Below are 11,490 nucleotides of genomic sequence, written 5' to 3' on the forward strand. Positions count from 1 at the left end.
AATAATTTTCATTAATATTTTTTAAACTCTTATAACATAATCTAGTTTTGTGTACCTCTTTTATTGTTCTTATTTAAGTATTAATCATATGAAATAATAAGCGGCCTTTCGATATATCATGTTTTATACTTCAAACCGTCATTATGGCAGTGAAACAGTTGTTATTTGAATCCCACCACTGCTTATATCAGGACATAACAAGTCTAGTCCCAAACCATCAAGTTCATATTCCTTTGCCAGCAGATTCTAGCCTTCTTGCTATTAATTCAAGTGGATAAACACTGCAGAGTTATTTACCACACAAATGTAAACTTAGTTTAGAGAGGACTGATGGACAGAGGAAAAGGAAACTTTCTATGTTGCTTCTTTACTATTTTTATTTACTTTGACCCTGTAAAGAGTTTCTGAGAAATGATAAGTAGAATTCTGAGTAGTGTAATGAAATGTGACTATCAATATTACGAGGGTTTGATAAAATGACTAAGTTAACAAATAGGTAAAATTTGGGTCCAAATTAAGAGATCATCAAAAATCAGGAGGAATGGAAGATTAGGTATTGACTCCCATTAAGTTCTGTGCTTTCCCCCCAAATGCTACTGACTAGAAGCAATAATGCTGACAACCACAGGCACTATGACAGATCAGTTCCTGGAGGTCAGGACCCATCTCATCCATCTCACTAGCTCCTTGGGAACCTAGGTCTTGATCACTGTAGGTGCTCACGTGTCTATTATGTGACAACTCCACAATGGGTAAAGGAAGTGGCCTACTCATACAACTCACATGTATTCTCTACCCAATAAAGGGCCTAAGAAGCATGTGAAACATCACTAGAGGGAGTGACGCTAAACTGCAAGAAATACAAAAGCCCTTTCACAGCTAATTAAATTAAGCTTAATTCAGACGACTTAAAAATGCAACGTGCACGTTTAGATGGTAGACGGATGGCTCAAGAAAACCCCAAACTGAACTCACTGCTGCTGACTCAATTCCAATTCATAGAGACAGTGAGCTGTTCTGTTTCAATTCTATGACTTTTACTTGGAACAAGGAGCGCCTTGAGTACTCTTACGTACTCCGCAAAGAGGCTGATCTTCTATATGTGTCTCTCAGTGGTAAGGAAGATCCATTGTGGAAAAAAAATTCAGGAAGTTTTGTCTTTCTTTGAACATCATCAGCTAACGCATCGTTTCTTAGCCAAAGCTGTGCTTTTTAATCAAATCCTCTCACTGAGGTTCTGCGGGCTTTTTTGGAGCAGGATTTTAAAAACAAATTTATGAACAAGCTACACATGAAATTCTCCACTATTCATGTGGCCGATGATAGAAATGTATCAGGACTCGCAAGTCCTTCATGAGCAATGTGGCTATAAAGTGTGTTTGTTAAGTCTCCAGCTGGCGTCATAAGCTTTTATGTAGGTCACTAAGCACAGTTTCTATCTCACCTTCAGCATCCAACATCTTAGGAATATCCAGGTGCTTTTCTGCAATTTCCATGGCCAGGTTGATATTTCCTACTGGGTCATCCTGCGTGAAAACAATATACAGCTTTAATATGCTCACACATATCCACACAAATACATCTATTTCAATGAAGAGTAATAATGTTTTTATATACCTCACCTCTTAGGAGATTTTTCTACCCAACTCCCACAACCACTATAGTCAAGTAGTTTTTATGTAGATTTTTTTCCCAATTACTTCAAACGTTTAGTGAGACATCAAAAATTATATTCAAAACCACTCAATCCATGCACACTGCAATCCATAAATGTGAGCAAAATGCTTACAAATACAAATGCTTTGAGGGTAGAGGGGAAGTTGTCAAATAGTTTCTCATTGTCAAGAAAGAACACCCAGAAAATACAAAAGCTTATTTTCAACCATATTAGTAAAAAATTGAAACTACTCTAAAATAAATCGTAGAGCAAATATTTGAGGTCTGGAAGGGGATCTTGGAGATCATTTAATCCAACACCCTTATTTCAAATGAAAGAAACCGAGGGCAAAGCAAAATGAAGGAAATGCTAAGTGAGATGTTTAGGTCACAAACCGCTTTTTTACAGGGTGACTACAAAGAATAAGAATAATGCTTCTGTGTCAAAGACTAGACGACATCCCCAAATCTTAAAATTATAAGTAAACATGGTAAAGAATTTTGTTTGTAGATATGTTCATCACTTTAAACTTGGTGAAATATATCTATGTAACAAAACTAATTTCTCTCAACGTGTACAACTGAAATACTGATAAACTGAACGACCTGCTATTGTAGACCCTTTTTGACTTAACATTTAATGGGAAGAAACTTGTGAATTTAAGAGGGAATCTATGTCAGAAAAATCAAAGTGAAAAATTCTGGGATGAATTTTGGCATTAAAACTATTTAAATATCTTAGAAATTCTGCAATGCTATGCAATGAACACAATCATCTTAATACTGTGTCTCTTCGTCGGACAGTGCAAGATATGACAAAATAATAATTTATAAATTATCAAGGGCTCATGAGGGAGTGGGGGAGTGGGGAGGGAGGGGAAAAATGAGGAGCTGATGCAAGGGGCCTACGTGGAGAGCAAATGTTTTGAGAATGATGAGGGTAACGAATGTACAAATGTGCTTTATACAGTTGATGTATGTATGGATTGTGATAAGAGTTGTATGAGCCCTAATAAAATGATAAAAATAATACTGTGCATCTTGAAAAGTACAGCCTTCAACTCCACACAGTACTAACTGAAGAAAATATATTAAGCTTCTCGGCCACACAGCATACAATTATTTCAAACAGAAAATACAATTATTTCAGGCAAAATGTAAATGTTGTGTTGATTAAAAGCAGCCGTGTCATTTGAAAATTTTATGAAATGTCTGTAAAGCCAAATAGTTAAGCACAGAGTTCTCTCTTTTAATTAAAAAAAAGGAGGGGGGCATTAACGAACAGCGTAGTCACTTGACTAAAGCTATCTCATTTAGACTGTAAACTTAAAGAGAGCATGTGGTAATTAAGAATTTCCTGCCGTAGCTACTACTGTGTGACATTGAGCAGATTATTGAATTTCTCTATCTCAAGTTCTGCATCAGCAAAATGAGAATAATAATAAGTGTATCCTTTATAGGGTTACTATATGTTGTGAAGATGGGACACATGTATGTGTGCATGTTACTATACAAAACACAGGTATGCACACACAGGGGCTTCAAAGACTTTCTTAAGAAATGGAATGACAAGATAATGGACAATCTCCACAATTGTTCTGAAGCTCCCTTGTATGCACATGCATGTTTACAGTTAGAACGATGCCTGATAGATACAGCACCGTCGAAATGTCAGCTGCTATTGTGATTCCCCACCCATCTCAGATGCCTTACTGACCTTTCCTAATCAAAATTGACCATTATAAATTTCTAGCCAAGCTCATTTTGCAAATGAGGGAAATTGCATTTGGTAATTGGGGAAATATATATACCGGCAATATGTTGAAGCATTTTAAAACTACTCAGTATGGAGAAGAAAATGCATGTATTGAAAAGTTAATAAACTCCGGCTGCACAATCTTCTTAAACAATATTGGGATACTGCAATATTAACCTTTAAAGCAGAGAGTAAATTCTTCATGTGGCGCTCGGTAGCCTAGGAGCCAGGCATGGCGAGGGTGATAGGTAAGTGATCATTTAAAAGGTGGTGAAAGTCAGGGCAATCTTCCAGCAATTATCTGTGGCACAGAGGTAAGGGCCAGCATGCAGCAGGGTCAGAGGGCATGCCAGACACAGCGATACAATGTGAACAGCCAGTTAAGCACACCAGCAACCAGAAGAAACGTGGCCTAAGGCTATTAATTGGACCCTCCAGCTGACGTCATTCTTCTTGCGGTGGAAGCTCTTGCTTCGAGAGCAAGCAGCCCTCTGACTTTAAACCTTTAAGTGTCATTACTTCTAAAGCAGCATAAATCACCCACCACAAGATTCAGAAGGGGCACTTCTTTCTTTTGCCATCCCCGTTGACATTTAAAAAAATACTTTTAAAGAGAAAATTCAAGCGTGTCTTTGAGCTTCAGCAAAGGAAGACATACGCTCAGTGGGATTACTAAAGTGTTCTAAGTTTCTGAAAAAACAAAACAAAAGACAAAACGAAACAGAGAGAACTTTGTCTCAAAGCCTTCAATTAATGTCTTAAATTAAGATCATACGAAGTGTCCCTTCTGCAAGGAACAAGTTAGTCCATTCTGAGTCAATATGTCTGCAAGTAAGGGCTCTAGAAAAGGTAAAGGGAAATGCAAAACAAAACAAAACAAAAAACAACAAAAAAAGACATCTTGGAGCATTTAGAGTCCAGGAAGAGAAAATCCTGAAAAATACTACATGAACTCATTAAGTGAAGCCAAATTCAGAAATATGTCTTAATTCGAGAACACGGGGTAATGTGGGTTTGGATTTCATTCTTGCTCTAATTGTAAGACTTAAGTGTTTTACTGGTTCCTCGTTCATCCTTTTCATTCTGTGAAAAGCAACTCAAGAGAAGACACCTTTTCCCAGGGACCTTTTCTGGACTGTTGGGTGTTAGTTGACTGCTGATGTGCTCATCCTGCAAAGGCATGCGGAGGTGCCCGAGCCAAGACCCGGCATGCTGGTCACCCAGAATGACCTTATTAAGCTTTGAGTAGTCAATGAGGTCAGGTCGGTGTCTGTGGATAAGTGCACAGAGTCCAAGGCCATCTTTCCAGCTTCACAGCCGTTGAAAAGAACAGGAACACACATTAATGAAGGTAAAGCAGTGTCAAGGTTTTGCACTTGGTCAGGTGTTTGCCTGAAATCAGGAGTGAGTGGTCTCAACCTAACTTCTGTCTCATCCAGTGTGCCAACCTGTGCCACCGTGGTGCCTTGAGCACCCTTTTTCTTGGGTCTGCAGGGACTTCCACCCCTGGTTCCGCTCTTCCCATCCTGCCCCATCTGAGTTCTGCCCCTATCTGTTCTACATGAGGCCAGAAAGAGCTACTTGGCCATCACTGCACCCCTCTCCTATCACTGACCTCCCGGCCAGGCTTCTCCATAACCTTTCTGCAAGTCTCACCCCAGGGTCTGCCCGAGAAGCACCCACAGGCCCTTCTGTCTGAACCGTCCAGCACAGACTTTCCTTCAGAATTCTTAAAAAGTCGCTATTGCATCCCAAGTACTCCTTTGTCTTTCTTCATAAGGTTGTTTATTTAAAAACGAACAACAAAACAAAACACAAAACAAACCCAAAGACATGTGGGTTCCCGGGGGACTGCTGGGGCGGAAACACAATCAGCAAGGGATTTCAATTTCCGGTTTGTTTCTCTAGAGACAACGGCGTTGAATATTCCTGAGAGGACCAGCAGGCTCAGGAAAAGCAGGAAGCACAAGTCCTGGTCTCAAAGGAAACCCTGGTGGGGCATCCGGGGTACCCTGTCCAAGGTGACCCTGCTGGCCCCATCTTGGGTCCGAAGGAGAGTAACAGGCATATGAGAAGCGAGTGTGAGACCTTTATGTTTACACTGGCAGAAGACCCCAGGGCTTCAAAGCTCCTGCTGCGCTCTAGACCGGTGGTTTCAACCTTCCTGATGCTGCGACCCTTTCATACAGTTCCTCATGTTGCGGTGACCCCAACCATAACAGTATTTCTGTTGCAACTTCATAACTGTCATTTTGCTACTGTTATGCATCGGGCAAACCTTGTCAAAGGGTCGTTCGACTCCCCCCACCCCCCAAAGGGGTCGCGGCCCACAGGTTGAGAACCACAGCTCTAGACTGTACTGTGGGGAAGGAAAGGAAGGACTCCCTTGTCCCCTCTACTTTCAAGGCCAAATCCAGTGTCTTACACTTGGAAAACACTTTTGGATTTTTCCTGTGGCTCACTCTTCCTCATCATTTCTATAGTTAGCTACATCTGCCCCATGCCTGTTTATTCATGGTTACCTCGCCATCCAGGAGGTAGAAATGCATTCTACGTAAACATATTCAGGATAAAATGTTTGTGAGAAAGGAGACTGAGGCAAATGAAACATATCATGTTTTCATATTACATTTGCATTTCATTCACTGAATTTCCTGTAATTTTTCAAATAAGACCTTTCTACTCCTTTTGAGTTCCAGCACAGCAAAGCTGAACGGTTACATATCATTTGTGTCTGGAGCTGCTGCAGAAGCAGAGGGGCCAGCCGCCGGGGGATGTAGGTAGAGGCGCATGTAGACTCTGCTCAGATTTGCTCACCTTGTTCCTGGGGGCGCAACAGCCACCCCCGTCTTTCCTAACATTCCTGCCTTTCCCTGGTTGATGCAAACTGTAATGTGCTCAGCTACTAACTCAAAGGTTCAAAGTTCTGAGGTGAGGTCCCCAAAAGAAAGGCCTAGCCATTTACATCTGAAAAATAATCCACAGAAAATCCAGTGGAACACAGGTTCACTCTGACACACACGGGTGGCCATAAGTCAGAGCTGATTCAGCAGCAACTGATTTTTCTGCTAACTGATTTTTCTCCCACTAGTGGAAGGCTGGAGTCATTGTGATCTTACACCCCAAAATTCTGAGGAATCATTCTGGTACTGCATAATCCTGATATATAAATACAGTGATGTGTTTTTCCAGAATCCTAAACCTTTATCAAACTTTTTCCCACAAAAAACTTTGAAAACTCACTTTAAAAAAACCCTCACTGCCATCAAATCAATTCAGACTCACAGAGACCTTATAGAACAAGGAGAACTGCTTCTATGGGTTTCCAAGACTATAAATCTCTAGGGAGTAGAAAGTCTCACCTTTCTCTTATGAAGTGGCTAGGGGTTTTGAACTTCTGACCTTCCAGTTAGCAGCCCAACATGTAACCTACAAAGCCACAACTCCTATGGAAGACCTTCCCAAACCACCCAAATTTCTATAGCCATCATCTCCTTTAAAGTGAGGAAGGAGAAAAACACGTGTGCAAATAAACATTGTTCCTGCCAGCACCTGTGGGTACAAGTGTGCCCTGAGAACAAGGAGGATGCTGGCTGCTCACCTGGTGTGGAAGTTCTGTATGTTCACATTTCTATACGGAGCCGTTTTCCTTTGACACCAAAGAAGCAGGCCTTCTTTTGCCGAGGTTTCTGTAATGAAAGTCCAAGAAAAGTGGCTGGAGGGACATAGTGACCACTGAGTTCACACGTCTCCCTGCCCCTTTCGGAGCAGAACTCACCAGGGTAGCGATGTACCATTCACCTCACCATGTCTCGCAGGCCCCAGAACGATGGATTGGGATCCCAGGGACAATTCAGGGACCTCAAGAGGACAATGCACACACTACAGCATAGACACCCCTGGAACAAGGACTCAGGGACACTGACAATTTTCCTCTTTTACATTACTAAAAAGTGTGTCGTTTATGACTTGCCTGTGATTCATCTTACACATAATTTATATTCTTAGATGGATGGAATTCACAGGGTCTACTATGTCCCCAAATTTCTCCTGTTGCCCAGTGATTTCACACTATTTACAAGATTTGACTGGTACGTTTTAAGTTTGATGACTTGCATTTCGAAAAATTAAAAATTGTGATCCTGGCAAGGTGCTGTTTTTGATGGCAAGGTGGCCTCTGTAGTTGTGGGAAAGACAAATATTGGCTAGTCCAGCTAATGACATTTGGACACCGAGTACGGAAGACCAAAGAAGAATCAATGTATTCAAAGGGTGGTGCTGGAGAAGAATATTGAAAGTACCGTGGACTGCTCAAAGGACAAACTGACCTGTCTTAGAAGTGTGGCGAGAGGGCTCCTTAGAGGCAAAGATGGCGAGGCTTCATCTTACATATTTTGGACATGTTATCAAGAAAGACCAGTCCCCGGAGGAGGACATCATGTGGGGCAGTGGAAAAGAGGAAGGCCCTCAGGGAGATGGGCGGATACAGTGGCTGCAACCGCGGGCTCGTGTGTGGGGATGATCGTGAGAAGCAGGCCCCTGTGGTGTTTTGAACTGTTGGTCTCTGAGTCACTATGGGTTGGAAATGACTCAATGGCGCCTAGCAACAGCGCCAAAAACAACAGTCCCGCTAATGCAGTAACGAGAAAGATTGTAAAACATATTTTTCCTCAAAGAGAGTTCAACTGTTAAAATATGTAGATGCATTTTTAAAAATTGCCATCAAGTCAGTTCCGACCCAGAGTGATCACACATGGGGTTTCCAAGACTGTAAAGACAGCCGTATCTCTCGCTCATGGATTTGAATCATCAACCTTGCCACCATGGCAGACAGACAAAATTATTCAAAATTAATTTTTTTCGTAAATTAAGATCTTTTCAAAGAAAACTTATCTTCATTAGCATGTAAAAGACATCTTAATAAAGCTGTATTTTTCACAGGGTGCAAATTCAGGCTATTTACTAGCTCAAGTTGGCTGTCATTCTTTTGTTCCCCAACAGTTTTATTGGCACATAATTTCCACATCATAGAGCTGTATAGTTCAGTCATCCAAGCATACCAAGGGGGAACTGGACACTTGGCTATCATTATTGATTGAAGCTTTAATACCATTATATTTTAGATGACAGAAACGGGTCTTCAGTGCCAGAAGGAAGTATGGAAGTTTCATGTTATCTGGCGCAACGTTTGACCAATTGTAGGTTTCTCAGTGTGCTGATTATTAGCAACTAAAATTACCTAAAAAGCCAGAGGTAGAGCGTACTTGGGCCTGGGCAGAATGACAAATAAGGCCCATTGCTCACCAGCTCAGGTCTATGGTCAGGAGGTTAAGGAGGGTTGGCTGGGTAAACAATTGGGGTTGTCCTTAAGCTTATTTTACCCTTAAACATATTCTGTAATTTTACATTTTGTGATATTTGGAGGTAAATAGGCAAAGTTCTAATTTTAAGAATGTCAACTTGACACTTTTGTGCTGCGATGAATTCATCAAAATATTTGGGAGTGCAGTGGGGATAAAAGTTTAAAGAATTGAGGTTCTGTTATAATGACGGAATAGTTCTTGGGCAGAAAGACATAATGACAACAGAGATTTTGTTTAAAACAAACAGACGAACACGCCCCCTTCCACCCTGAGTTAAAAACAAACAAACCTAAAAACCTTGGATTTTAATCTTGTTTTATACCTGGACAATGAGGGGAAGGGAATGGGGGTTAGTGTATGGTTTAGCTATAAGTCTAAAAGATTCTGTTATCATTGTGAGCTTTCATTATTTCATTATTGAGCAATAAAGAAGCTCAAATGCTCATTTTAAAAATTCTAAATGTGCTCATTTTCCCCCAAAATGATTCCATTGCCACAAGTAAGACATCACCAAAATCTTCTTTATACAAATGACAAGTTTACAGAAACCCAACTCACCTGTCACTCAAAGATGTTAACGACTGCTCTTTACAATGAAATGCCCACGGGGGTGTCACAAGTAATGATCCACTGGATCGCAGTGAGTTTGGAGTTTTAAATGTAAATTTATAGGCTCAATTGACAAAAGGCTCTACATCAACTTTTAACCGTGCCATTTACCTTCAACTGAAATGTCCTGAATAGCAAAGCGAAGGATGATGGTCCAGATCATACCCAGCGTCATTTTCACATTGCCATCAACAATTTCTTTAGGGGGAAAACAAAGCAACAAAAGAAGAAGAGATTAATGAAAAGATCAAGTTTTTACTACATCCGTTTTTCATATGTATAAGTTGACATCAAAGCTACAGGAAATATCTGCATATAAGGAAAGACTGGCTTATATTGTTATGAGCTTTGCAGTGTGTGTTATGCGTGTGATATTCCCTCCAAAGGCCTCAAGTTTAAATGAACAAAACAAGTCCAAATCTTGGATCTGTATTATCATTGAAAGCAACCAAGGAGTTTCCAATGCTTTATAACAAAATGAGCTACGGTTTGAAATATTTCAAGATAGAGGCCCAGACTGGTCTCTGTGCTGGTCCTCTGACAGCACCCACAGGTGGCAGCTATGAAGAAGCCACCTATGCACCGTGAGATGCTGGGCAGTCCTAGGTCCCACCAATGCGGCCTGGCTTCCTAATCTCCCCCAGAGACTCAGGTCACCTCCGTCCTACTAATTAGTGCGTATTAAGTTCTTCCTGGTTCCTGTCATCAGTGTGAGCAAGACAGCATTATAAAAATATGCCTGGTGCCCAGTCTCCCTTTCAATGCTCACATGGGTTCTCACCTCTTGATGCTAGTGCTGAGCAGAGCAGTGCTCAGCAGCGTACAGTCAATGTCCCTGGAAAGACGAGTCAGACTGCAGGCAGCGCACCCCTGTGCAGTCACTAGGGCAGCTGGACTGCACCCATTAGACCCTCACTTACCTTCAGCCCCAATGGACACCAGTTTCACGCCTTTGCTGGCTATGTAATCCAACGCCTTGTTGACATTAGCAATTTTGTGGAATCGCATTTTTCCTCGGTCAGGTTTGGGTAGCCTTTCGCCTGTGAAATGAAAAAACAAGCAAACATATATATACATATATATACACATATATATACAAACACACACACACACATACATATATACTAGTGTAGACATGGAGAAAATGAACTGTGATATAGGACTAAAATTCAGTCTGTGCTTTCCCGAGCCAGTACATATGTTCATGTGTTCGTGGTTTCTCTATATTAAAAGCCAGAGGGAACTCTAATTAAAAATAAACAAATTTTAAAAACGCTCCAGATCCAAAGGCCTTATAGTTTTCAGATGTGCCATGAGAAGTTGGATGAGACCATGACACAACTTATAGTGCTCAGTGTGTTTGCGGCATCCTGGCCTGTTGGCTCAGAGATGCTAATGGAACCAGAAGGACCCACGTCAAGTCCCAGCAGCTGCTAGGACGTATCAGAGCCCCTGGTTATGAAGATACCCATGTCAGAGAGTCTTCCCAGACACGCTTCTTCCAGTGTGATCCACTCATTCTCCAACCTAAGGTTTACTCCAGCGAAGGGAAATTCAGGGCACAAACATAACCCCACTGGGGTTGTAAACTCATGTTTTCAGAGTTATGCTGAAATGTACATTGGTTATTTGAATGGGAGGCAATTTCTGGGCAACACATGAACAAATTGGAATGGGTGGAAAAGGCTACACGTGTAGAGAGTCCTATCAACGTCATGTTTTCATTTCATTTTGTTTCAAGTAGATGGTGTAAATGTTATTTTAATAAGTTGCTTTGAAGGAGAATTTCATCTCTTTGTTAGGACATAAAAATAACTCCAGGCAAGACTGCACTTTAGAAATCTAATAATAGCATGCCCTTGTCCCACCAGGCGAAGAGAGAGGGTCCTTTGGGAGCAGTCATCTTGAAATTGATGCATGTCTATTGCTTACACAGAGTACATGACTGGGGTATGAAATTGCTGAAAAATGTTTTACTACCAACCTGAGATGACTTCCAAAAGCAGCATGAGTTTAAGCCCATTCCTGAAGTCTTCCTCAATGTTCTCGATCTGGGTGCCAGCCTTTCGGAGGTGGGAGTTACACCAGGCAGTGAATGTCTGTAGG

General features: G+C 41.2%; 1 protein-coding gene across 1 annotated transcript in view; it reads right to left on the reverse strand.

Annotated features, from left to right (window-relative positions):
• The window catches only part of ACTN2 (actinin alpha 2), a 95,141-nt gene that overhangs the window by 35,758 nt on the left and 47,893 nt on the right, over nt 1-11,490 (reverse strand). The window contains exons 2-7 of the mRNA XM_004712184.2: nt 11,369-11,483; nt 10,305-10,424; nt 9,496-9,582; nt 7,014-7,101; nt 4,643-4,721; nt 1,445-1,526 (exon numbers count right to left, since the gene is read on the reverse strand). Of these exons, the coding sequence (XP_004712241.1) occupies nt 1,445-1,526; nt 4,643-4,721; nt 7,014-7,101; nt 9,496-9,582; nt 10,305-10,424; nt 11,369-11,483 (571 nt within the window). The remainder of the gene's footprint in view (nt 1-1,444; nt 1,527-4,642; nt 4,722-7,013; nt 7,102-9,495; nt 9,583-10,304; nt 10,425-11,368; nt 11,484-11,490) is intronic.

Source organism: Echinops telfairi, unplaced genomic scaffold (assembly GCF_000313985.2).
Source record: "Echinops telfairi isolate 266 unplaced genomic scaffold, ASM31398v2 ScPeMD7_7424;HRSCAF=8462, whole genome shotgun sequence".
NCBI classification, from domain to species: Eukaryota; Metazoa; Chordata; class Mammalia; order Afrosoricida; family Tenrecidae; genus Echinops; species Echinops telfairi.